The following is a 27800-nucleotide window of genomic DNA, read 5'->3' on the forward strand; positions in this document are numbered from 1 at the left end:
AGTTTTTGTAATGCAAGGACTCTCTAGTTTGGATACCACTGGTACAGTTTTACAGAGACATTTCAGGGATACAGCAGAGAGTTTGGCTAAAACTGCCAAATGTATTACTCCTAATAGCCTACACATGCTTTACCAGCTAGTAGAACACTGACCCAGGTTAAACTGGTTTGACCTGTAATAGGCTATAGGCCTACCCCAGGTCCAGGTAGACCTAGCTGGTTAAAGTGCTTATTAGAACAGTAGCTCTACTGGTATTTGCTTAGTAATAAAGGACCACTTAACCTAATTGATTAACCTAATACTATGTTTCCAAGTTAATTTATTCACAAAGATTAACATTCGGATCATGCTCAATATAGTATCTAGTACCCTTGAATGTAGTATCTAGTACCCTTGCATGTAGTATCTAGTACCCTTGCCTCCATACAATGCAGCACTGCCGGGAAACCACAAGAGGGCCCTTAACCCCCCAAAAACGTCAGAGTAAGACATGAGAAATTGAATGATGTGTGATATTTAACATTGTCCAAATATACAATAGTTTTGCGGCAGAATATAATGGCTGAACATTTGATGCACATCTCCTTTCAAAATGAGAACATGCTGAAAGTTGTGGGCCTGTGATTAAGGCTGGGCTTTGTGAATAGAGGGGTCTGGTATTGGCATTCTGAGTCCTTCTCTTTTGTGGGCATGTCTGTTACCATGGTATTTCAAGCATTGAAGTGATGTTGTAGGGAAGGTGTTCGAACTGGGCCACCAGATACTGTAAAGTGGATCAAATGGTTTGTTTTTTCCCTTCTTGTTAATTATGGTGGGTGTTTAATTATTGCAACATTATAAACACTGACTGACTTTTCGCATTCACAGAAGAATGGATCATGCATGTCCCTTAACCTACAATCGTCATCTTTATTCTGTGTAGCCTAACTCTTCTTTGGCACATATTCTATAATATGACTGAAAAAATGATATCATTGATAGGAATGATGAATGGACACAGACAGCCTTGTTAAAAAACTTCAGAACTCATCGCGCAGGGTCTGTGAAATAAATTATATTATTGTGTGCCCTACAAATATCCTGCATTGATTTAGTTGATATCATCAACATGTGCAGCTCATTTTTAATCCAATAATACTGTGTATTTTGTTTCATTGTAATTGAGTGTAACTATCTTATGAAGGACATGGCTATCTAATTAAACTGCAAGGGTGGCTAGGCGAAGAATAGGAATTGAAAGCTCTCCTCGTGGAGGAGGGAGGGGGGATTTACAGTCTGCTAATCCCCTTGTCCTCAATCTTTCTCCGACAGGATGGAGCAGGACGCACCTGTGGGACGTGGGAGAAATCCTGAGATTCCAACAAACTCACAACTTTCTGTACAGCAGACATATTTTTTGTTTTATAGTTGCTAGTGTGTCGTTCATTTAGATACGCATTTAACCGCGTGCATCCGTTAATTTTGATCTAAATCGAACGGTTAATCCTATTTGAAAACGCTACCAGCGCACGGGACTGGAGCGGAACGTTTATTTTTCGTCTCTTTCTTGCTGTTTTTGGATTCAAATCAACCGTTTCTCTATGAGCGACACGGAAAATTACAGCTCGGGTTCCAAATTGGAATCTGTAATACAGGTCATGTCATGGCTCGTGCACGATTGCACTTCTATTTATCGTTGTTTTTTAGCATGTATTGATATTCTTCTGTAAATAATTTATTGTAAAGCTTTATATAAATATCAATAGGCTACCCAATATGTTATAAGTATGTAGCCTCGTTGTAATTACAATAGACGTCTTCGCTGTGGATGCTGATGGTTTGACACTTCGACAGAGATGCCATGAAATCTGCTCTCTGTGTTATGAAAGTGTATGTATGCGTGCTCTGCAGAGTGTGAGGTCAGTGTTCTATTCTGAACACAGCTCTCTGGTAGACAGGAGTGACTGCTGAGAAGCCACCTGTCCTCATGGTACTGTGATCTGCAGGGCCCTTAGTTTTAGTCTGTCTCCGAGGAGATTAACTATAACTATGTCTTTGTCTCCCTGCCAGAGGGTGGAGGAGAGTGTGCTGTCTGAGGAGAAGAGGCTGACGGTCCGAGGTGCCTCCCCAGAAGACCCAACTACGTGTCTACCTGCACGGGTACGAGAGATTGTCACCAAGAACCTCAACGAGAGCTGTGAGTATCCAACCATCAGATTACTCTACTTTGAATGCATCTGTGATATTATAGTGTCCTGAATATTGAACAAAGCGCTGTGCTCTTCATTAACACGATTGGTTGTCTGGCACTCTCTCTCCCCACCCCACCCCAGCACCAGGAACCAGGTTCTCAGTGATGTCTGTCCAAGAGGAGAACCGGGTGCTGCAGGTAGAGCTGGGAAGGCTGGAAGACCTGCTGGCCCATAGCAAGGCGGACCGCGATGAGCTGGCTATCAAATACAGCGCAATCAGCGAGAGGGTAAGAGACAGAGAAGAGGAGGAAGAAGACCAGTAAGTAAAATATATACAACTAGATTGTCCAGGAAAAGATAACAGGATTGGATGTAAAGCACATAACAAAATGGAGGTTGAGAGAGAGAGAATTGAGGCATTTGGTGGGGATTAGTTAGTGAGTTCTCTTCTTAATTATTAGTTTGGACTGGTTGTATTACAACACTAACCTGGCTTCGAGAGGCCATATATGTGGTGGGTTTAAATGTTTCACCCACCATTGTGGTCTCTAATCTTTCCCGTAAAGGAATAGTAGGTTGAGTTGCCATACACCTGGCACTGTAAAGACCAAGCAGGCCACAGTCAAAGGGACATTTGACAGGCACATATAACAAATACCAATTTACACCATTCCCAATGTTCCTTTCATTATTTTCTTTGTCTGCTCTGGAGAATTTTGTCCGTCTCCTTGGTTACGGGGACAGGAATGAAGTGAAGTGGCATGTTGCTATGGCGTTTGTCACCCCTGGTGATTGTAAACAGGGGCTTTAGTGGGGAACAGAGGGGGGTCAGGCTAGAGGGGGAGACTCATTAGTATGGCGTTAGAATTTAGCCTTACTAAATGCGGGTGAACATCAAAGATTATTAGCCAAAACACAAACAGGAAATATCTACCATGTTATCTTTAATCAGTTTTCTTCATGGTGACAATGATTTGGCTAGCCTGCAGTTAAAATGCATAAATAAAGGTTAAATAAAGGTTAAATGAAAATATTATATATTTTTAAATTAGTGATTATATTTTTTTAAATGAGCTCCGTTCCGGCCATTATTATGAGCCAGTCTCCCCTTAGTCCCTGACCCTACATTACTCATCTCATATGTATATGTATATACTGTACTCTATATCATCTACTGCATCTCGTAATACATGTATCACTAGCCACTTTAACTATGCCACTTTGTTTACATAGCCTACATTACCCATCTCATATGTATATACTGTACTCGATACCATCTACTGCATCTTGCCTATGCCGTTCTGTACCATCACTTATTCATATCTTTATGTACATATTCTCTTGCGTTCATTGCACGCTGAGTCAGTGTATATGCAACTGTTTGGGCCGCATAATTTGCCAGAATTTTATGTAATTATGACATAACATTGAAGGTTGTGCAATGTAACAGTAATATTTAGACTAATGGATGCCACCCCTTAGATAAAATACGGAACGGTTCCGTATTTCACTGAAAGAATAAACGTCTTGTTTTCGAGATGATAGTTTCCGTATTCGACCATATTAATGACCTAAGGCTCGTATTTCGGTGTGTTATTATGTTATAAGTAAGTCTAGGATTTGATAGAGCAGTCTAACTGAGCGATGGTAGACAGCAGCAGGCGCATAAGCATTCATTCAAACAGCATTTTCGTGCGTTTTGCCAGCAGCTCTTCGTTGTGCGTCAAGCATTGTGCTGTTTATGACTTCAAGCCTATCAACTCCTGAGATTAGGCTCATGTAACCGATGTTAAATGGCTAGCTAGTTAGCGGAGTGCGCGCTAATAGCGTTTCAAACGTCACTCGCTCTGAGACTTGGAGTAGTTGTTCCCTTTGCTCTGCATGGGTAACGCTGCTTTGAGGGTGGCTGTTGTCGTTGTCGTTGTGTTCCTGGTTTGAGCCCAGGTAGGGACGAGTAGAGGGACGGAAGCTATACTGTTACACTGGCAATACTAAAGTGCCTATAAGAACATCCAATAGTCAAAGGTTAATGAAATACAAATGGTATAGAGAGAAATAGTCCTATAATTCCTATAATAACTACAACCTAAAACTTCTTACCTGGGAATATTGAAGACTCATGTTAAAAGGACCACCAGATTTCATATGTTCTCATGTCCTGAGCAAGGAACTTAAACGTTAGCTTTCTTACATGGCACATATTGCACTTTTACTTTCTTCTCCAACACTTTGTTTTTGCCTTATTTAAACCAAATTGAACATGTTTCATTATTTGTTTGAGGCTAAATTTATTTTATTGATGTATTATATGAAGTTAAAATAAGTGTTCATTCAGTATTGTTGTAATTGTCATTATTACAAATACATGTAAAAAATTGGCCGATTAATCGGTATCGGCTTTTTTGGTCCTCCAGTAATCGGTATCGGCATTGAAAAATCATAATCGATCGACCTCTAATATTGACATCACTTTTACAATAGCCTATGAAGGCACACAGCTTACTTTATCGCCCCTCCCTGCTCTCTTGCTATAACGTGTGTGTTGCTCTCTGTTACGAATCCCTTTGGCCCTGCAGTCTAGAGGGGATGGAAACGAGACCCGTAACATATCTCATGCAAATCATAAGTGAAAAGGAACAGTGAGACCTAATATCAGACAACCTAATTCTACTGTCAAACACTTAAGGTTTATTGTTCAAACACACGGTAATGGGTGGTGTTGGTGGGGGGGGCTGAGCTGGACCCAAGGAAAGAATTATGGTAAAACATTTCAGCATATCTTATTTTACTTTCTAGGTCTGACCACATAGCATAGCTTGCAATCCCGAAGAAAAACAGTAAGCAACAGGGGTTACAGTGTGACTCCCCCTGTGCCACATCACCCCCTCAACCTCTCTGTTATGTGTTTTAATCTACGTAGCTAGAGCATGCGCTCTGCCTGGAGACGGGTGACGGGGAGCAGGATTCACCAGAGTCTCGCAGCCTGGCTCAGCAGAACGTGGACCTGCGCCGGCGTCTGGATGAGGAGCAGGCAGCCTACAAGCGTAAACTCACAGCCTACCAGGAGGGCCAGCAGAGACAGGCTCAGCTGGTGCAGAAGCTGCAGGCCAAGGTATGATGTATTTGTTTCCGTTCACCTCCATTTCATTTGGAGGGTAAAGAGTGTTTTACTAGTTTATTTGTAAGTCTGTAATTGTCTGCCAACCTTGTTAACAGGTTGAGCCTAATGGCGTGTTTTTTTGTTTTTTATTTACTTTATTTTTTATTGAAGAACACACAAATGAACACAAAACAGGTAATGGCTGTGTTTTTTTTATGGTTTTAATTTGGGAAGTGAGTTCATGAACCTCATAGATGTCTTCCTGTATGACATCACTGCCTTACATACTCTCCTACTAAGAATTAAACATTTTATGATGACAAATAGGAACTGACGCTGCTTATCTAATGTAATCTATATTATGTCACCAGTCAGAGAGCAGATCACCTCACTGTGTCCTCCCCTCCAGGTCCTGCAGTACAAGAAGAGGTGTGGAGATCTAGAGCAGACTCTAGTGGAGAAGTCCTCGGAGCTGGAGCAGCACAGACTGAGTGTTCGTACTGCTCTACACCACTATGGAGACATTCTGAAACAACTAACCATGCATTTAGTTACAGCATTGAGTTAATCTACAATTCACATCGGATGCGTAACTGTGATTCTTATTTCTCTTTAGGGTCGTTGTGATCTGTCCAGCAACAGTCACCGCGGAGAAGAGGTGGATCCATGCTGCGACTTGGAAAATGCTCTTATCCGGTTGGAGGAGGAGCAGCAAAGGTTAGTGATTGTAATCTGCCTGGGCCAATCAGTAATGAAACTAATGGCATACAGAATTCAATGCAATTGATGCAATGCCGTGTTATGCTCCACAGGAGCAGCAGTCTGTCTGCAGTGAACGCCATGCTGAGAGAGCAGTTGGAGCAGGCAGGACACGCCAATGAGGCACTCAGCCAGGACATACGCAGGCTCACTGCTGATTGGTCTAAATCCAGGGAGGAGCTGGAGCAGAGGGAGTCTGATTGGAGGAGGGAGGAGGAGGTGGGTATTAGAAATGAGTTTTTGCAGATGGCTGTTTTAATTTTTTAAATAAGAAACACTTTTCTTATTTTCTGTCACATGCCATTTCACAATTTCTCTCTTAGTCTTTCCACAGTTATTTCAGCAGTGAGCACAGTCGTCTACTGTGCCTATGGCGACAGGTGGTGGGCTTCCTTAGGCAGGTGTCTGAGCTGAAGAGCGCTACAGAGAGGTCAGAACAACTAACTGCACAACAAACTGCACAAATGCACCTCATTTTATATTGTGAAGTTGCCACGACATTTGTGCTCTATGGAATTTGTATTCTTTCATATTTCGCCCTCGGCCCCTTTCCCCCCCTGCCAGAGACCTGTCTGACATGCGTAACGAGCTGGTACAGACCTCCCACTCTATCCAGTCATCCTGCTCCGGCCTGTCCTCCACGATGCGCAACCGGGAGGGAGGGGCGGCCCTGGCTCTGGAGCGGGAGGTGGCGCTGCGGGGGCAGCTGGAGCTGCAGCTCAGAGAACGGGTGGCCGAGATGATGAGCCTGCAGACCAGGACAGACGCAGAGAGGGCCGAGCTCAACGCCAGGTCAGGGACAGAGTTGAACACTCTGCTCAGTCTTTGGCAGTGTCTCAAATGGCACCCTACATAGAACACTACTTTTGACCAGAGCCCTATGGGACTCTGACACTGTCTGTCTCTCTGTGTTTACTGAGTGGCAGCCTGGTCTGTCCGGTGACGGTAAATCAAGAGGGTGAAGTGTAATGTGCATCTTAGAGATTCAATGGTGCGTGTGTGTGTGTGTGTGTGTGTGTGTGTGTGTGTGTGTGTGTGTGTGTGTGTGTGTGTGTGTGTGTGTGTGTGTGTGTGTGTGTGTGTGTGTGTGTGCGCGCGTGCGTGCGTGCGTGTGTGTGGTCAGACTGTCAGATGCAGTGCAAGAGTGGGAGAGGCTGAAGGGGCAGACTGAGGAGAGAGACAGAGACATGGCCTCTCTGACCAGGAGACTGGAGGTGAGATTGGCCTGTGTGACCCCAGCATAGAAACTCCCTGTAGCCATTAGCCATCATACCCCTCACTATGGTTCTATCCTCCTACAGGAGCAGAATGGCAACGATGAGACAGACATGCAGGTGATGAGAGCTCATACTGAAACACTGCTGGACACACTGAGAGACATCGCACAGGTACAGCAGTCTCTCACTTATGCACGCGCACACACACATATACACACACACACAGCAAACTTTGACCAACCTCCACATTTAAACCCCTCCCTAGACTGTCCTGTCCGATGGGGACTCGTCATCAGAGGCAGACCAGGAGAACACCGGAGCTCCTCTATTGGCTCTGCTCCGTGGCTCCTCCCCTCACCGCTCCTCGTCATCACGGCGATCCATCTCTCCCAGACGCTACTCCTCGTTGGCACCCGTCCCAGAAGCCAGCCTGTCTGCCCTGCGCTCTGCTGTCAACAGCAGACATCTCCAGCTGCAGGTACCCTGTCCCTCTGCTGCAGCTGGACACATTAACACATCTTCTACTATCTAAGTGGTTTTACTGTAGTCATTCCCTGGGATTGGGAATTGAAGCTTCTTCTAGCCTGCTTTATTACAATGTTACATTGTCCAACTTTCCTATACAAACATTTCCTATAAAAGTTGTCTTGTCTCTTAATTCCTCTGTATCACTTTCAGCATCCAGTGTTCAGTGTCCCACTCTATCATCTCTCTCTGGTCCACAGGAGGTCCGGGGGTGCCTGTCCTCTGCCCATTCATCATTGCAGACACTGCGCAGACAGCTCGCAGAGGCGGAGTCAGCCAAGCGAGAGGCAGAGCAGCGCAGTCGGACCCTGCAGGGAGAGAGGGATGGATTTCAGATAGAAAAAGACACCACGCAGAGAGAGAGAGAACGTCTGAAACAAGACAGAGACACACTGGCTAGGTACAACCAGGAGAGTCCGCAAGCAGACTTATAAAACAACTTGGGTGATGGGAAAACCCTTTAGCACCAGGAACTGTCTTCCCTCAGGGCACTGGTTAAAGAACAGGCCTTCGTGTGCATGGAGAGAGGAGTAGCTAATGCTACATATATTATAAGCACTAGCAGTTCAATTTATTTTGAGGAAGCGCACATCTATCCTTTCATACAGTTTTACAGAAATCTCTAATCACCATGTCCTGTTGTCCTCTGTGTCTGTGTGTCTGTCCTCTCAGCGAGAAGATGGCTGTGGAGAAGGCAGCCCAGACAGCTCTGATCAAGGCCCAGATCCTGCAAATGGACTGTGAAAAGCTGCAGCAGGCCGTGACGTCGGCCCAGAGAGAGCGGGATCACGAGAGAGAGGAGAAGGAGGCCGTACTGCAGGACAGAGACCGAGCCAAGGCTGAGACCGAACGAGTGTGAGTGAGAGAAGAGATCAGCGAAACCAATTGTCATTGATAGGGTGAGTGAATGGAAAACAAACCCTGTGGGCATGTCTCTGTGTCTAACGCTGTCCCTGACCCCACAGTCAGAAGCAGTGGGAGCAGAGTGAGAGCCGGGCGTCTGTCCAGCGAGGGGAGCTGTCTGTAGTGAGAGAGACCCACCACCAGGCGGAGGTAGAGAAGCAGCTGCTGGAGGGGGAGAAGGCCCAGCTCACTGAGGCTCTGAACCGGGTAAGACACACAGACAGACACGGATGATATCACTCAAACTCTCTGGATCCTCTTGTTTGGATGTTACCATTTGTTCCTCCTTTGACTTCCACTCCTTGAAAGTTCATCCCTTAAAATTTCACCCATCCTCTCTCTGTCCTGTATGTTTTCTCCTCTCTACCACAGGCTGAGAGCAGTCATACAGAGCTCTCTCTGCTGGTCAATAAGCTTCACTCTGAGGAGGCTGCCCTCCAAGACTCTCTGGCCAAGATGGGCAGCATGAACGAGGGCCTGGCCCAGGACAAGTCTGACCTCAACTCCATCATCTGCCAGGTAAGACACAGTGGGACCAACACCTTGATCAACATGTGACTAACACTTGTGGGTGAAGTTATATAGGACTGATGCAAGAGTAACCATCAAAACAAAGCATCTCTCTGGCCTATTCTATAGGATAGGTATCATGGTATGCCTTCCTGGACCTCTTCAATTTAGGCCTTCCTCGCCCGTTCACACTCTCATACGTGTCCATGTTTCTCTCTCTCTGTCTGTCTCTCAGCTGGAGGAGGAGAAGGCCCATCTGCAGGCCCAGAAGCGTGAGGCGGAGCAGGAGAAGCTGACCATCAGAGATGAGCTGGTCCGAGTGGAGCAGGACAGACTAGAGCTGGACACCGCCCGCCTCGCCCTCCACCAATCACTGCAAGAGTCCGAGCTGAGCAGGGTGGGAATGGAGGCGGAGTTTCAGAGTCTCCGGGCAGATAGAGTGAAGCTGCAGGACAAAGTCACTCAGGTAAATGATGAGTCTCCACTCTGAATGGGAAAGTGGCATATGATAATGTGTCTTCTCAGCAAGAAAGAGCTTCAGTAATTAACAAAGCATGATCATCACTGAGTTCTGAAACCTTATTGTTCCATTGAATATGTCTGTAAATGTGTACAGTTTTACTGCATGTACCTGTGTATTTCTGCTGACAGTTGTGTGGCGAGGTGAGCTCTCTGGGGGTGGAGTTGGGCATGGCCCGGGGTGAGGAACAGAGGCAAGGTGTGGCCCTGGAGGAAGTAGGGCGGGGCAGAGTGGAGCTGGCTCGAGAGAGGGCGAGGCTGGTGGTCCAGCTGACTGCGTCAGAGAGAGAGAACACCAACCTGACTGAGGAGCTGGCCACATTCAGGTGAGATCTGTGTGTGTGCACGTGTGTGTGTGTGTGTGTGTGTGTTGAAGAATTGGTCCCTAATGTGTGTGTCGTGCCCCTGCAGGTCGGAGCGGGAGGCCCTGGAGACCAGCCTGTTTGAGGAGCAGCAGCAGCTGGTGCAGCTGGAGTCTTGCAGAGAGCAGCTGGAGACAGAGATCCAGAGCCTGCGTCTGCGCTGTGAGACAAACACTGGTGAGAAATGGAGAGAGAGAGAGAGGACAGGAGGAGGAACCAAATGAGTGAAAACAAGATGGTAGTGGCAGTGTGGCAGAGAGCGCATCAACAAGGAAGACGGAGGTATTGATATGTTAGAATGAAATATTGAGGAGCATTGATGAAGCCATAGAACATCAAAAGAACGAGGGGAAACCAGATCAAGTGTTAGTGAAAAGGAGTTGAGGAGAAATGATGCTATAGCCATTACATGACTGTCTGAACACCAGTGTGAAACTGCTCATCATGTCCCCTATTGTCCTGTGTAGCGGAGCTGAGGCGTGTGCGTGCTGATGGGGAGAATGCACTGGCACAGAGTGAGAGGGAGAGAGAGGCTCTGAGCCAGGCCCTGAGCAGCAACCAGCAGGAGTTCCAGCAGGCCCTACGCACTGCCATCACTGACCACCAGGAGGAGGCAGAGAGACTGACCGCTGAGAAGGTGCGGGGGGATGGGGGTTCTCAGACTCTGTAGAATTCTTATTTACAGTGACGGCCTACAGTAGTGTTACTAAACTGTCTAGGTCTGTTTGGAGAGGTTTCTTCTCTAGCAGTAAGAGTATTGTATGGATGGTTTTACTTGTATCCAGTACTATTAGCATTATAGTTATTTTTCTTTCTTTTGCCCGAATGTGTGTCTTGATTCTACTCAGTTGTTCGTGTTCTTTATTTGGGCTTGTCAGGGCCTTACAATGAACATCAACAACGGAGTGTGTTTGTTCTCCAGGAGGCCCTGCGTCACAGTCTGGAGTCTGAACAGGAGGGGGCACTACGCCGAGTCAGACAGGAGGCCGAAGAGCAGCTCCTCAGAGCCGAGAGAGACCGGGAAGACCTGAGAGATGAAGTGAGGAGTCTGCAGCACAACAGAGACCAGAGTCTGCTACAGGCAGAGACAGAGAAACAACAGGTCAGTCACATCTGAGAGACCAGACAGACACCATGTAATAGAGATCAGACTTTGTAATGAAGTGCAGAGTAAATAGTGATAAGATATAACTACCTTCATGAGATTGTGATCCATATGCCCAGTTCTAGAGGCCCTTTCTATTGCCCTCTGTCAGATGCTGTCCCTGAAGGAAGCAGAGAAGGCTGTGCTGTCTGAGAGAGTGTCCATCCTGCTAGAAGAGCTGGGTACTGCAGCCCTGGAGCTGGACAGACTAGCCAGAGAGGCAGCTCATTACAAAGACCAGGAGAGGGTAATTCTAGACCGCTTTAGAACTCTGTGCCCGTTCTGTACTATCCTGAATTGTTCTAAATTACATTAAAAGGCTAAACATGTATGTGTCCAAACTCAAACGTCTCCCTGACTTTTGTCTATAGGCCTCAGTGGGAGCTCTGACCATTGAGTTACTGGAGCTTCGCTCTCAGCTGGAGGATGCTGACAGTGTTCATGATCGGGAGCTACACAGGCTGCAGGAGAACTGCACTGACCTACAGACACACACGGACATTGCACTCAAAGAGGTTAGGGATGGTTAGAGTCAGGGATGGAGCCGGTGACCATTTCTAGTTCAACATTTCTTCACCACTCTCCCTAACTTCCTCTTCCAGTTGGAGGAGTGCAGAGCTTCTCTCTCAGCCAGTGAGGAGAGCCGAGACCAGGTGAGGCGGGACATAATGGAGATGGAAAGGCGCCTCAACCAAACCCGGGACACTGGAGAGGGGTACAGAAGGGACGGGGTGGAGCTACGGCGCACCCTCTGTGATGTCACCAAGGAGAGAGACACTCTCAGCCTATCAAATGCCCAACTGAGAGAGACACTGAGAAGTGCAGATACTGAAAGAATCAGGTAGAGCTTGGCTGCACACCTCCCACATGTTCAGTTCTAGTGTCACTGTTGGGTCGTAAATCCGAAAGAAAGCATCGATACAAAAGTGTGTAATGTTTGACATTTTAGTTTGACCGAACTCTCACTGCAGTAGTTGCAGTACTAATATTGTGTGTGTGTCAGTGTGAAGCGTCAGTGTGAGGAGAAGGAGCAGCGGCTGGCTGTTCTGGAGGAGAGCCTGTCGTCCGCCCAGAGAGAGGTGGCTGAACTCCGCAGCTGTTTGAGAGAGGTCGAGAGGTCACGACTGGAGGCCCGGAGAGAGCTGCAGGAGATACGCAGACAGGTCCTTCACACACACGGTCACATCTCTGAAATAATATTTTTATAATTTTACATTTATCGGTTTACCTTAAATGCAATGGAACACTCTAAATAACTTGACTAGGCATTGAGTTTTTGCTATCCACGTGATCTTACCAGGAAAAACTCCAGACTTTGGCTTAGACATAGTCTATAACTTGTCCTCCATCCGATCACTCCATCAGGTGAAGGTGCTTGATGGAGAGAAGGAACAGAAAGGGAAGGAGGTGGCTGAGCTGCAGACACGTCTCTCCCTGGAGGAGCAGAGAGAGGAGGAGAGAGGGAGGGCGATGGTCTCTCTCAAACAGAAGCTGGTCGAGGCTGACACAGCCATGACCTCCATCAAGAAAGAGGTGAGGATGGTGGAAGACATTGAGGAGGGTGTAGAGTGAGAGTTTAGGCTTGGTTAAACATAAAACTTAATCAACCTCCCTCTACACATCCCTTTCTGCTGCACCTCTCTTTCAATCTCTATCCCTCCCTCTTTGCTCCCTCTCTTTCTCCTCCCTCCAGCTGTCCATCCTCCAGAGGCGTCTGACAGAGTCAGAGTCAGGATGTCGGGGTTGTGAGAGGGAGCTGACGGCCCAGCTGCAGGAGGCCCGGGGCTGTGAGAAGAAGCTCCAGGATGAGGCCAGGAACCTGTCCCTGCGGGCCCAGACAGCCCAGGACTCCCTCACCCTGTCTAGCCTGCAGCTCAGCGAGGCCCAGGGCCGCCTGGCAGCCACCGAGGCAGAGCTGGCCCGGTCCGAGGCCGGACGCAGGGAGCTGGAGTTCCGCCTGGGCAGCCTGCAGTCGGCGCTGACCCGTACACTGGGCATCGGAGTGGGAGGCCGGAGCAGTGCCAACTGGGGCAGGAGCCCCAGGGGGAGCTCCCCAGCAGCATCCCACAGCAGCATCACACGTCACCGTAGCCTCTCGCCCCTACGCTGCTCACTGTCGCCCCCTAAAGGTGAGGGCGAACCCTTGCCAAACATCAGTGTGAAAGCAGGCTGTAATGTATTGTATTTACAGAGACTAACAAAGTCCTGTAGAATACTTGATGGGATTGGAGTTATACTTGAGGAATTACACTGATTGTCATTTTTTCTTCCAGATTTTGGAGGTTCGACCCCTGACAACACATTGGGCTGCTCGAGGCAGATCTCCCCAGAACAGGGTGACACGCCCCTCCCCATGCCTCTGCCTGAGCTGGACCCTGAGACGCTGCGCTGCGGCCTCAGAGACTTCCTCCAGGAGCTCCGAGACTCTCGGAGAGACAGGGTACTGTAGACATGATGCATGTCAGTCCAGTATCATATAAACATATAGATTTGACATTTTATTTACCATTCCGTCAGACACATATATTAACATATATTAAGACTAAGTGATTTCTCTGTGCTAAACAATTATACAATAAATCTCTGAAATGTGAATTTATATGATAGAAATGGTCTGTCAGTGCATGACGGGGTTGTTGAACTGTGTTTCATGTTGTTTTCAGGACGAGGCTCGCTGCCAGTTGGGGGCGTTACAGAGTGTGCTGGAGGAGATGACGGGGGAGAGAGACTCCGCCCAGAACCACCTTTCTCAGCTACACAACACACTGCAGGAGTGCCAGGAGGGTGAGCCACACACACATGCACACGGGCACGCACACAAACCTTAAGAGGGCCAAGAGAGTCAATTACACAGTGAAGTCATTCACAGCCATCCAATGGCCCAGGACGGGCTCACATTATGCACACATTGGCATATAGACCTTGTCTGTGAATGCTCCAGTGTTGTGACTGTCTGTGTGTTTCCGTCCAGGTAAGCGTGGTGTTGACGGGCGTCTGAGCTCCACCCAGGCCATGCTCCAGCAGCAGGAGGAGACGGTGAGGAGGGGAGAGAGGGAGAGGAGGGCCCTCACTGACAGAGTCAAGGTTCTGGAGAGAGCCCTGCAGACTGCAGAGACGGAGAGGAAACACACACAGGTACACATATTGCAGAGACTGAAACTCACACCTGAACTCACATAAACACATATTTACTGTATTGTATGTGGAAGAACTTCTCTGACTAGGATTCTTGTGTCTGCTAACACAATGCTGCACACTGACCTGCCAACACTGTCGTATGGTGACCCTGCAGGGAGCATTAGGTGGGAGCAGAAAACTGACGGTGACTGTCATAACAACAGATGCCACAGAAACACTGAGTAATTAAACACAACTTCATGTCATATCTCTGGCCAAAGCAACTCCATATGTCCAGCCCTCACACAACCCTAGGAAACACAAGAAAAGTGCTCTCTGCTTATGAGAGAGAATTTATGATTATAGTTAGAGGGTCCAAATCAAATGGTCAGGTGAATGCTTTCTGTTGCTGGAAAGAGAGGGGTTAAATTTGGTTAGAAAAAGAGGGGGGGATTTGAGCATTAGAGGGAGTTGAGAGAAGGAGGGAGGGATGTGGCCAGCTGTGTGTTTATGTCTGTCTGGCCTCTCTGTGAGAGTGTTTGTGGAGTGTCTGTGTTTGCCCTCATGTCTAGTTCTATAGCTCTCTACAGCAGGGGTACTCAACTACTATTTGAGAAAGTCCAGTCACACACATTCCCTAAATTACATAGGTCCGGATGGATATAGTCATTACTTGGCTTAGTAACAAACCCCCACAACGTGACCCATGCGACCCCCAAACTGTTCACACCTCTCTTGTTGGTGGAGAAACATTTTTGCAGTTTTAAAGCAAATTTCCTGCAATTCTACACTTTGCCATGTCTTATGTGTACCTGAGTGACTCAACAAAATCAATGTAGTCGTTGAGTATGGCTGCTCTAGTCTCTAGCCCTCTCATTAGACAAGCAGCCTTTCTGCTGTCAGACTGTCACATACTGTATCTGTATGGACTGGCTGGCTTTGACATGTGACTGCCAGTTTCAGATCTTTCTCTCTCACATTGTCTCTCTCACTCTCTCCTCTTTCTCGCCCTCCTCCCTGTAGGACCAGTTGAGTAAGCAGCGTGCGGGCGAGGTGCGTCTGGAGGCTGAGCGGAGGAGACTGCAGGAGGCCCTGGAGACTGCCGAGGCCCGAGGGACCAGGGTGGAGCTGGGGAGACGCAGCCTGGAGGGGGAGCTGCATAGACTCAAACTGAGCCTCGGGGACAGGGAGGCTGAGAGCCAGACCACCCAGGAGCGCCATGACGTACTACTCAAACAGGTAGCACACTGGATGGACACTCTTACCCACATGTCTATGAACAGATACATCCCTGATAGAGGCAGGTTATGCTGAGATTTAACCAGAATCAAATGGGAATACACTTAAACCGTATACACACTCAAAGCACTAATACACACTGTGTTGTGGATCTGTCCCAGGTGTCGGAGGGGGAGAGCCGTGTGACGTCGCTCCAGAGAGAGGTGGAAAGGCTGAGCCAAGCTCTGTCTAAAGTCCATGAAGGAGAGGCCTGTCTCAGAGAGAAGACCCAGAACCTTTCACAGAGCCTCCAGGAGGCCACGGCTGCCCACAGCGCCACCCAGGGGCGCCTGGTCGCACTGCAGAAGACCCTGGGGCTGGCCGAGCAGGACCGCAGGCATCTACAGGTGGGCGGAGAGGAACCATTGATGGGACAGTAGGGATGAATTTCAAGTGTTTGTTGTCAAGGTTCATCCCTGTAATTTAAATAGGATTACAGCAAATTGTAATGAGCAGTGAATGGAGTGTTGCTGTGTTCAGGAACGAGTGGATGTAGCGCGGGCCTCCCTGGCGGAGGGGAAGAGAGGCATGGTGGCCCTCACTGAGCGAGTGCAGAGCCTTCAGACTGAGCTGACCCAGAGCGAGCTGAGACGAGGAGAGCTGGAGGCAGAGCTGGCCCACACACAGGAGGTGTGTGAGAGAGACTTTTACCCATACATAATCATTACCTGAAGGATAGGGGTAAAGACATAGCGGGGGCATGTGAAGAATTGAAATGGAGAAAAAGAGCGAGAGAGAAAGAGACATAGGCCTGATTCTCATCTGTGTAGCTGTTCCTTCACCCTGTCTGTCCTGTAGGCCCTGCGTCAACGGTCCACCAGTCTGACAGAGGCCCAGCACAGTGCCCAGTCAGCCCAGGCAGAGAGAGCGGCTGCAGAGGAGAGGCTGCGGGGGCTGCAGAGGGCCGTGGCCGTGCTGGAGACCGAGAAGAAAGATGCGGAGAGACAGGCTGTCCGCCTGGAGAAGGACAAAAATGCATTGAGAAATACACTGGACAAGGTGAGACGAAGACAAGACCGTGAGATAAACACCAAACACAACAGCCATCAGGAATATACACAGAGTCTGGAAATATTAACACCTTCCTAATATTGACTTGCACCCACCCCCCTGTCGTTCTCTGTAAACATCATCAATGCATTGACTCGCTCCTGTAGATTCATGCTTTACAATATCTGTAAAGTACGACCTTTCCTCACACAGGAAGTGGTGCAGGTCCTAATCCAGGCACTTGTCATCTCCCGTGTAGACTACTGCAACTCACTGTTGGCTGGGTTCCCCGCTTGTGCCATCAAACCACTACAACTTATCCCGAATGCCGCAGCCCGCCTGGTGTTCAACCTTCCCAAGTTGTCCCATGTCACCCCACTCCTCCGCACACTCCACTGGCTTCCAGTCGAAGCTCGCATCCGCTTCAAAACCTTGGTGCTTGCCTAAGGAGCAGCAAGGCAAACTGCCCCTTCCTACCTTTAGGCTATGCTCAAACCCTACACCCCAACCGAGTGCTCTGTTCTGCCACCTCTGGTCTCTTGGCCCGCCCCCCCCTACAGGGGGTCAACTCCCACTCCGCACAGTCAAGGCTATTTTATGTCCTGGCACCCCAATGGTGGAACGAGGTTCCCCCTAACGTCAGGACAGCGGAGTCCCTACCCATTTTCAAAAACGTCTGAAACCCTACCTCTTCAAAGAGTATCTGAAATAAATCCCACGGCACTTGTCTTTTCTTACAAGTGTATCCGATGTGAAATGGCTAGCTAGTTAGCGGTGGTGCGCGCTAATAGCGTTTCAATCGGTGACGTCACACGCTCTGAGACCTTGAAGTAGTTGTTCCCCTTGTTCTGCGAGGGCCGTGGCTTTTGTGGCGCAATGGGTAACGGTGCTTCGAGGGTGGCTGTTGTCGATGTGTGCAGAGGGTCCCTGGTTCGAGCCTAGGTAGGGATGAGTAGAGGGACAGAAGCTATACTGTTACACTAGCACTGACTTTATTGAGGGAAAATTTAACTACTTTATTGAGGGGAAAATTTAACTACTTTATTGAGGGGAAAATTTAACTACTTTTTTGAGGGGATAATGTAACTACTTTTTTGAGGGGATAATGTACTTCCTACGACTGTAATAGGTGGTTTTCTCACTATCTTGAGATGAACTCACTAATTCTAAGTCGCTCTGGATAAGTGTCTGCTAAGTGACTAAAATGCCAAATCTAATTTTCTATTAAAATGCGGAATTGACTGAATTAAATATGAAATGGACTCTAACCTTTGAGTGGTACTGAGGTGATTGTGACCGTTTGGGACTGTCTCTTGTCAGGTGGAGCGTCAGAAGCTGAAGACTGAGGAGGGTAGCATGCGTCTGTCTGCAGAGAAGGGCCTCCTGGATCGCTCCCTCACCACTGCCGAGCAGGAGCTGCAGAACGCACAGAGACAGATAGCACTGCTACAGGTGGGCAAGGACTAGTAGGGAGAATGTAAACTGTAGAGAAAGGCAAAGAAAGGTGAACTTTACTTCAGGGGGTAGCAGTAAGGTGACAGTGACTGTCATGAGATGTGGCTGAGTGTTTCCTCAACATGTGAGTCATCGTATTTCCCCTGCTAAATTAGCAGAATTAATGATGGAGTCAGGCGTTAGTTATTAACTTGACCTTTATTTAGTTGGTTGGTTCTGTGTGGGTCAATGTGGTAATGAAACAATAATTTACATTACATTTTTCCTCGGCGCACACATTAGTATTTTACTGGGGTCAAACTCAATTTGATAATACAAAGCATTCATCAAAGTCAAGTCCCATAGCATATGATTGTAAGATAAAAATCAACCCCTCCCCCAACCACCAGTAAACCCCTCATTCACTGAGGCGATTGGCTGATGTTGGTGTACATGTTTTATTTGGCTGCTTTGTGAAAGGAGAAGTTGGTGGATGTAAGAAAGAAAATAACATTTTCTATGGCGAGTGTCTCAATGTCCGGTGTTTGTCTAGTCATTGCTATAATAGAAGACCAGGATCATTTCTACTTTGTAGTTTGTCTGAAATTCTCTGTACAGATAAGTGAGGGGGTTAGTCAGGTGAGATGGTGCTTTTGTTGCAGATTATTGTACTTTCCTCTTCATTAGTTTGACCCTCCCAGAGAGCCTGTCTGTTATTCCCTGAGCTCCGGGGGTCGTGTTCACTTCAAAGCCAGCCAAATGAAACCCCATGCAGGCGTGTGTTGGAATCACTACCAAATGGCTGCTAGTTAGATGTCTAATGTTGAGCAGTTAAGCAGAATTGTTTGGCTTGTTTGTCCTTGGTCTGGACCCTGATGGTGTCTGTTACGACTGAAGTTTTATAACAACGTGCACATCATCCTTGACATACATTTTGTACATAAATGACATGATGTGGCCTAGCTAGTAGGCCACTGTTGAATAGTATTTTACTGTGGAGACTTTGTTAAATAGTTGGAATTGTAAGAGTTGTTTCCCAGTCCCTTTCTCTGTGATGTCATTCTAATGGAATACAGAAAGAACATAACCCTGTCCCTTTCTCTGTGATGTCATTCTAATGGAATACAGAAAGAACATAACCCTGTCCCTTTCTCTGTGATGTCATTCTAATGGAATACAGAAAGAACATAACCCTGTCCCTTTCTCTGTGATGTCATTCTAATGGAATACAGAAAGAACATAACCCTGTCCCTTTCTCTGTGATGTCATTCTAATGGAATACAGAAAGAACATAACCCTGTCCCTTTCTCTGTGATGTCATTCTAATGGAATACAGAAAGAACCAAAAAAAACCTGTCCTCAAACATTTACATCAAAAGTTGCAAAGTTATGAACAAAGACACAAAACATCCACATCAAATGACAGATTTTTCTTGATCAAATAACATGGAAAACAACAACTTTTTGTGCAGTATTAATTTAACTTCCTTATAAACCACTTTTACACAATGTAAATGTACATAGGCTGGTCATCTAGGTTTGTACCTGTAGACTTTCCATCACCATGAAGAAAAACAGTACAGTAATGGAGTACATCAATGGTTTGTGATGATGTAGCTAGAGCATGGTGCTTGCAATGTGGCTAGAGCATGGTGCTTGCAATGTGGCTAGAGCATGGTGCTTGCAATGTGGCTAGAGCATGGTGCTTGCAATGTGGCTAGAGCATGGTGCTTGCAATGTGGCTAGAGCATGGTGCTTGCAATGTGGCTAGAGCATGGTGCTTGCAATGTGGCTAGAGCATGGTGCTTGCAATGTGGCTAGAGCATGGTGCTTGCAATGTGGCTAGAGCATGGTGCTTGCAATGTGGCTAGAGCATGGTGCTTGCAATGTGGCTAGAGCATGGTGCTTGCAATGTGGCTAGAGCATGGTGCTTGCAATGTGGCTAGAGCATGGCGTTTGCAATGCTAGTGTTGTGGGTTCGATTCCCACGGGGGACAAGTATGAAAATATATGCACTCACTGCTATGTTTCTCTAGATAAGAGCATCTACTAAAATGGAAAAGGAATGAATAGACCGTTTCAGTTTTCACATAGAAATACAGTGCCTTGCGAAAGTATTCGGCCCCCTTGAACTTTGCGACCTTTTGCCACATTTCAGGCTTCAAACATAAAGATATAAAACTGTATTTTTTTGTGAAGAATCAACAACAAGTGGGACACAATCATGAAGTGGAACGACATTTATTGGATATTTCAAACTTTTTTAACAAATCAAAAACTGAAAAATTGGGCGTGCAAAATTACTTTCAGTGCAGCAAACTCTCTCCAGAAGTTCAGTGAGGATCTCTGAATGATCCAATGTTGACCTAAATGACTAATGATGATAAATACAATCCACCTGTGTGTAATCAAGTCTCCGTATAAATGCACCTGCACTGTGATAGTCTCAGAGGTCCGTTAAAAGCGCAGAGAGCATCATGAAGAACAAGGAACACACCAGGCAGGTCCGAGATACTGTTGTGAAGAAGTTTAAAGCCGGATTTGGATACAAAAAGATTTCCCAAGCTTTAAACATCCCAAGGAGCACTGTGCAAGCGATAATATTGAAATGGAAGGAGTATCAGACCACTGCAAATCTACCAAGACCTGGCCGTCCCTCTAAACTTTCAGCTCATACAAGGAGAAGACTGATCAGAGATGCAGCCAAGAGGCCCATGATCACTCTGGATGAACTGCAGAGATCTACAGCTGAGGTGGGAGACTCTGTCCATAGGACAACAATCAGTCGTATATTGCACAAATCTGGCCTTTATGGAAGAGTGGCAAGAAGAAAGCCATTTCTTAAAGATATCCATAAAAAGTGTTGTTTAAAACCTGTTAAGGATATGGCAGACATACGCCCCCTTTGGAGAGATTGGGTACCCCTAGTAAACTGGAAAAAAAATCTGTCAAAAATTGCTAATATATGCAAATAAAAATTATTATTGGATAGAAAACACTCTAAAGATTCTAAAACCGTTGGAATTATGCCTGTAAGTATAGCAGAACTCACAGGGCAGGCATTCTTCCAAACTAGTTTTTGTGGCCATGAAAGTTGGAGCAACTTTGACGTCATGGCCCCCACCCTTCCCAACCAGTTATGATTCTGGGGACACTTTCTATCTCTTCCGCTAGATGTCCTCTTTCAGTAGAGCTTTGAATCGTTCAAATCCCGTGAGAATTGACCCTATGGGAGTGAAATTAGTGCGTGCCACGAGAGAATAGGCTGTGCGTATGGGCGCGAATTGGTCCCAGCCATTCCTTTGTTCCAGCACTCAAGAGAAGGGCAGACGATGGCCGATTGAATTGAAGTTTGTTTTGCGTGTCTAAAACATCATAAAGCTTGCTTCTGCACTTAGTTTGACCTGTTTAGTCGACATATAATATGTAATTTTGAAGTTTTGATGCGCAACTTTTCCGGACCAGAGGACGTTTTGGGTGCATTTCAGCTGATGTTATTAGCAGTAGCTAATACAAAGACGCAAGACTTGAAACCAAACGATGTATTGGGTAAGTATGAAGCCTTCCAGAACATTCTGAACGAAGACCATCGAAGGTAAGGGAATATTTATGCTTAAATCTGTGTTTCTGTTGACTCCAACATTACGTAGAAATGTAGCTTGGAAACTGAGCGCCGTCTCAGCATATAGAATAGTGTGCGATTTCTGTAACGTTAAAAATAAATCTAACAAAGCGGTTGCATAAAGAAGCAGTGTATCTTTCTAACTATATGTAGAACATGTATATTTAGTCAAAGTTTATGATGTCTATTTACGTTATCTTGCCGCGCTACATAGATTTCCTGCGGGCATTTTTGAGTAATTTCTGAACGTGAACTCACTGTAAATGGACATTTATGGATATAAATGGCATATTATTGAAAAAAAAAAAATATGTACTGTGTAATATGTCATATTACTGTCATCTGATGAAGATTTTCAAAAGGTTAGTGAGCGATTTATTTTTTAATCCTGCGTTTGTTGATTGCATGTTTTGGCTATTCAAATGAGCTGTGTCTGGTGGTGGTTTTACATATATATGTGCTATGTTTTCGCCGTAAAACATTTTAGAAATCTGACTTGCTGGCTAGATGAACAAGGTGTTTATCTTTCATTTGAGCTATTGGACTTGTTAATGTGTGGAGGTTAAATATTTTTAAGAATATTTTTGCGTTCCATGCGCCACCGTTTCAGCTGAACGTGGGAGGGTTGATTCCCAATTGGGAACCAGTATTGTAGACAGGTTAAAGTTTGCCACAAGCCACCTGGGAGACACACCAAACATGTGGAAGAAGTTTCTCTGGTCAGATGAAACCAAAATTGAACTTTTTGGCAACAATGCAAAACGTTATATTTGGCGTAAAAGCAACACAGCTGAACACACCATCCCCACTGTCAAACATGGTGGTGGCAGCATCATGGTTTGGGCCTGCTTTTCTTCAGCAGGGACAGGGAAGATGGTTAAAATTGATGGGAAGATGGATGGAGCCAAATACAGGACCATTCTGGAAGAAAACCTGATGGAGTCTGCAAAAGACCTGAGACTGGGACGGAGATTTGTCTTCCAACAAGACAATGATCCAAAACATAAAGCAAAATCTACAATGGAATGGTTCAAAAATAAACATATCCAGGTGTTAGAATGGCCAAGTCAAAGTCCAGACCTGAATCCAATCGAGAATCTGTGGAAAGAACTGAAAACTGCTGTTCACAAATGCTCTCCATCCAACCTCACTGAGCTCGAGCTGTTTTGCAAGGAGGAATGGGAAAAAAATGTCAGTCTCTCGATGTGCAAAACTGATAGAGACATACCCCAAGCGACTTACAGCTGTAATCGCAGCAAAAGGTGGCGCTACAAAGTATTAACTTAAGGGGGCTGAATAATTTTGCACGCCCAATTTTTCAGTTTTTGATTTGTTAAAAAAGTTTGAAATATCCAATAAATGTCGTTCCACTTCATGATTGTGTCCCACTTGTTGTTGATTCTTCACAAAAAAATACAGTTTTATATCTTTATGTTTGAAGCCTGAAATGTGGCAAAAGGTCGCAAAGTTCAAGGGGGCCGAATACTTTCGCAAGGCACTGTATATAGGGAAGGTAATCAGGGAAGTGATGGGGTCCAGGTGAGTGTCATAATGCAAAGATGTGCGTAACCATGGTAACAAGCAGGCTGGTGACCTAGAGGCCGGAGAGGGAGCACACTTGACAGATTACAGCTGTGAGTCTTTCTGGTTAAGTCTCTAAAAGCTTTCCACACCTGGACTGTGCAACATTTGCCCATTACTATTTTAAACATTCTTCAAGTTCTGTCAAATTGGTTGCTGATCATTGGTAGACAGGTATTGTCAAGTATTGCCATAGATTTTCAATTAGATTTAAGTCAAAACTTCAACTTGGCCACTCAGGAACATTCACTGCCTTCTTGTTGTTGATTCTTCACAAAAAAATACAGTTTTATATCTTTATGTTTGAAGCCTGAAATGTGGCAAAAGGTCGCAAAGTTCAAGGGGGCCGAATACTTTCACACGGCACTGTAAGTCATTCCCTGTCCCTTTACTAGTCCTGTATTAACAGGCCTTTACTAGTCCTGTATTATTAGTCCTGTATTACTAGTCCTGTATTAACAGACCTTTACTAGTCCTGTATTATTAGTCCTGTATTACTAGTCCTGTATTAACAGACCTTTACTAGTCCTGTATTAACAGACGTTTACTAGTCCTGTATTAACAGACCTATACTAGTCCTGTATTAACAGACCTTTACTAGTCCTGTATTAACATACCTTTACTAGTCCTGTATTAACAGACCTTTACTAGTCCTGTATTAACAGACCTTTACTAGTCCTGTATTAACAGACCTTTACTAGTCCTGTATTAGATTACCTATACTAGTCCTGTATTAACAGACCTTTAATAGTCATGTATTAACAGACCTTTACTAGTCCTGTATTAACAGACCTTTACTAGTCCTGTATTACTAGTCCTGTATTAACAGACCTTTACTAGTCCTGTATTAACAGACGTATATAGACGTCTGTAACACTGGACCTTTACTAGTCCTGCATTAACAAACCTTTACTAGTCCTGTATTAACATACCTTTACTAGTCATGTATTAACAGGCCTTTACTAGTCCTGTATTACTAGTCCTGTATTAACATAACTTTACTAGTCCTGTATTAACAGACCTTTACTAGTCCTGTATTATTAGTCCTGTATTATTAGTCCTGTATTACTAGTCCTGTATTAACAGACCTTTACTAGTCCTGTATTAACAGACCATTACTAGTCCTGTATTACTAGTCCTGTATTACTTGTCCTGTATTAACAGACCTTTACTAGTCCTGTATTAACAGACCTTTACTAGTCCTGTATTACTAGTCCTGTATTAACAGATCTTTACTAGTCCTGTATTAACAGACCTTTACTAGTCCTGTATTACTAGTCCTGTATTACTAGTCCTGTATTAACAGATCTTTACTAGTCCTGTATTAACAGACCTTTACTAGTCCTGTATTACTAGTCCTGTATTACTAGTCCTGTATTAACAGACCTTTACTAGTCCTGTATTAACAGACCTTTACTAGTCGTGTATTACTAGTCCTGTATTACTAGTCCTGTATTAACAGACCTTTACTAGTCCTGTATTAACAGACCTTTACTAGTCCTGTATTAACAGACCTTTACTAGTCCTGTATTAACAGACCTTTACTAGTCCTGTATTACTAGTCCTGTATTACTAGTCCTGTATTAACAGACCTTTACTAGTCCTGTATTAACAGACCTTTACTAGTCCTGTATTAACAGACTTTTACTAGTCCTGTATTAACAGACCTTTACTAGTCCTGTATTAACAGACCTTTACTAGTCCTGTATTAACAGACCTTTACTAGTCCTGTATTACTAGTCTTGTATTACTAGTCCTGTATTAACAGACCTTTACTAGTCCTGTATTAACAGACCTTTACTAGTCCTGTATTAACAGGCCTTTACTAGTCCTGTATTACTAGTCCTGTATTAACAGACCTTTACTAGTCCTGTATTAACAGACGTATATAGACGTCTGTAACACTGGACCTTTACTAGTCCTGTATTAACAGACCTTTACTAGTCCTGTATTAACAGACCTTTACTAGTCCTGTATTAACAGACCTTTACTAGTCCTGTATTAACAGACCTTTACTAGTCCTGTATTAACAGACCTTTACTAGTCCTGTATTAACAGACCTTTACTAGTCCTGTATTAACAGACCTTTACTAGTCCTGTATTAACAGACCTTTACTAGTCCTGTATTAGTGGACCTTTACTAGTCCTGTATTAACAGACCTTTACTAGTCCTGTATTAACAGACCTTTACTAGTCCTGTATTAACAGACCTTTACTAGTCCTGTATTAGTGGACCTTTACTAGTCCTGTATTAACAGTCCTTTACTAGTCCTGTATTATTAGTCCTGTATTACTAGTCCTGTATTAACAGACCTTTACTAGTCCTGTATTAACAGACCTTTACTAGTCCTGTATTACTAGTCTTGTATTACTAGTCCTGTATTACTAGTCCTGTATTAACAGACCTTTACTAGCCCTGTATTAGTGGACCTTTACTAGTCCTGTATTAACAGACCTTTACTAGTCCTGTATTACTAGTCCTGTATTACTAGTCCTGTATTACTAGTCCTCTATTAACAGACCTTTACTAGCCCTGTATTAGTGGACCTTTACTAGTCCTGTATTAACAGATCTTTACTAGTCCTGTATTAACAGGCCTTTACTAGTCTTGTATTAACATACCTTTACTAGTCCTGTATTAACAGACCTTTACTAGTCCTGTATTAACAGACCTTTACTAGTCCTGTATTAACAGACCTTTACTAGTCCTGTATTAACATACCTTTACTAGTCCTGTATTAACAGATCTTTACTAGTCCTGTATTACTAGTCCTGTATTACTAGTCCTGTATTACCAGTCCTGTATTAACAGACCTTTACTAGCCCTGTATTAGTGGAGCTTTACTAGTCCTGTATTAACATACCTTTACTAGTCCTGTATTAACAGATCTTTACTAGTCCTGTATTAACAGACCTTTACTAGTCCTGTATTAACAGACCTTTACTAGTCCTGTATTAACAGACCTTTACTAGTCCTGTATTAACAGACCTTTACTAGTCCTGTATTAACAGATCTTTACTAGTCCTGTATTAACAGACCTTTACTAGTCCTGTATTAACAGACCTTTACTAGTCCTGTATTAACAGATCTTTACTAGTCCTGTATTAACAGACCTTTACTAGTCCTGTATTAACATACCTTTACTAGTCCTGTATTAACATACCTTTACTAGTCCTGTATTAACAGACCTTTACTAGTCCTGTATTAACAGATCTTTACTAGTCCTGTATTAACAGACCTTTACTAGTCCTGTATTAACAGACCTTTACTAGTCCTGTATTAACAGATCTTTACTAGTCCTGTATTAACAGACCTTTACTAGTCCTGTTTTAACAGACCTTTACTAGTCCTGTATTAACAGACCTTTACTAGTCCTGTATTAACAGACCTTTACTAGTCCTGTATTAACAGACCTTTACTAGTCCTGTATTAACAGATCTTTACTAGTCCTGTATTAACAGACCTTTACTAGTCCTGTATTAACAGATCTTTACTAGTCCTATATTAACAGACCTTTACTAGTCCTGTATTAACAGACCTTTACTAGTCCTGTATTAACAGACCTTTACTAGTCCTGTATTTGCAGGCGGATATAGACATAATCAGCACAGACATATTTTTTATTCTGTATCCCCGAACTACTATGCCATGTATTGTTGACATACCTCTTGTTAGCACCTAGAAAACTACTCTTACCCTAAGTCTCTGACTTGGTGTTTCTGTGGCCCAGTGATTAACACTCCTCTCTATCTGTTTCTATGTCTCTCTGTGTATCCAGGCCCAGCTGGCTGAGATGGAGCAGTCCCACAGTGAGAGTGAGAGCTCTGTCCTCCAGCATGATGAGGTGCTGCGTGAGGCAGAGAAGCTGAGGGTCACCCAGAGGGAGTTAGAAAGGATTCTGGCTGCCCGGGACAGAGCCCACCGCCACCGTGTCAAAGGCCTTGAGGAGCAGGTATGTACACGCACAAGGTTAAAGGTTAAAGGGCGAGAAGACAAACCATGAATGTCTGTGTGTCAGTCCCTGACCCTCTCTGTCTGTCCCACAGGTGTCCACTCTGAAGGAGCAGCTACAGCAGGAGATGAGTCGTAGACAGCCCTCTCTACCCACCTCCCTCATATCTGGGGGTAACTGAGCACTGAGCAGCGCTCAGGGGAAATGCTCAGTAACAGGGACGTAAACAAATGTGTTCCCAATTTGAGAGAAATAAGCTTTTTGTGTGTATGGACATTTTCTTGGATCTTTTATTTCAGCTCATGGGACCAACACTTTACATGTTGGGTCTTATTTTTGTTCAGTATACTTGTAACAAACTAGAAATAGCACATATCGAAGTGCATTATTTATAACTATTAGGATTATGTATAGGGTTGAATGCACATGCATCAATCAAGTGGATTTGAAAATGAGGGAACAGTTGTGTATCTGGAAGATATTAATGTTGATCAAGGATCTTTGACTACAATGCCTGTTTGTTTGAGTCCATGACAACCAGCTCACCAGGGCAGATTGATCCGTATAAAGTGCCAACAAACAAACTCATCACAATAAAATCACTCCAAGCTGAAG

The 27800-nt window shown here is 45.0% G+C and overlaps 1 protein-coding gene across 3 annotated transcripts; it reads left to right on the forward strand.

Moving 5' to 3' along the window:
* Positions 1-1288: 1288 nt before the first annotated feature.
* LOC110528060 (rootletin) lies at positions 1289-27799 on the forward strand. 3 transcript variants are annotated; one of them, XM_036983614.1, is made up of 38 exons: positions 1289-1634; positions 2050-2176; positions 2313-2458; positions 5092-5283; positions 5443-5466; positions 5681-5764; positions 5888-5988; positions 6084-6249; positions 6354-6460; positions 6595-6822; positions 7154-7244; positions 7332-7418; positions 7513-7725; positions 7973-8172; positions 8445-8627; positions 8738-8882; positions 9048-9194; positions 9421-9651; positions 9837-10030; positions 10116-10243; positions 10534-10703; positions 10989-11168; positions 11323-11457; positions 11582-11725; positions 11813-12051; positions 12214-12373; positions 12576-12743; positions 12904-13339; positions 13484-13650; positions 13874-13994; positions 14182-14345; positions 15351-15566; positions 15728-15952; positions 16086-16235; positions 16404-16604; positions 17916-18047; positions 27012-27185; positions 27280-27799. In XM_036983614.1, exons 1-38 carry the CDS (start codon positions 1581-1583, stop codon positions 27364-27366), a joined length of 6117 nt encoding a protein of 2038 aa, XP_036839509.1. In that variant the 5' UTR covers positions 1289-1580; the 3' UTR covers positions 27367-27799. The 3 variants fall into 3 exon arrangements, with proteins under 3 accessions (XP_036839509.1, XP_036839510.1, XP_036839511.1); XM_036983615.1 differs by lacking the exon at positions 5443-5466; XM_036983616.1 differs by lacking the exons at positions 1289-1634; positions 2050-2176 and having other exon boundaries at positions 2373-2490.
* Position 27800: the final 1 nt, after the last annotated feature.

This window comes from Oncorhynchus mykiss, chromosome 7 (assembly GCF_013265735.2).
Source record: "Oncorhynchus mykiss isolate Arlee chromosome 7, USDA_OmykA_1.1, whole genome shotgun sequence".
NCBI classification, from domain to species: domain Eukaryota; kingdom Metazoa; phylum Chordata; class Actinopteri; order Salmoniformes; family Salmonidae; genus Oncorhynchus; species Oncorhynchus mykiss.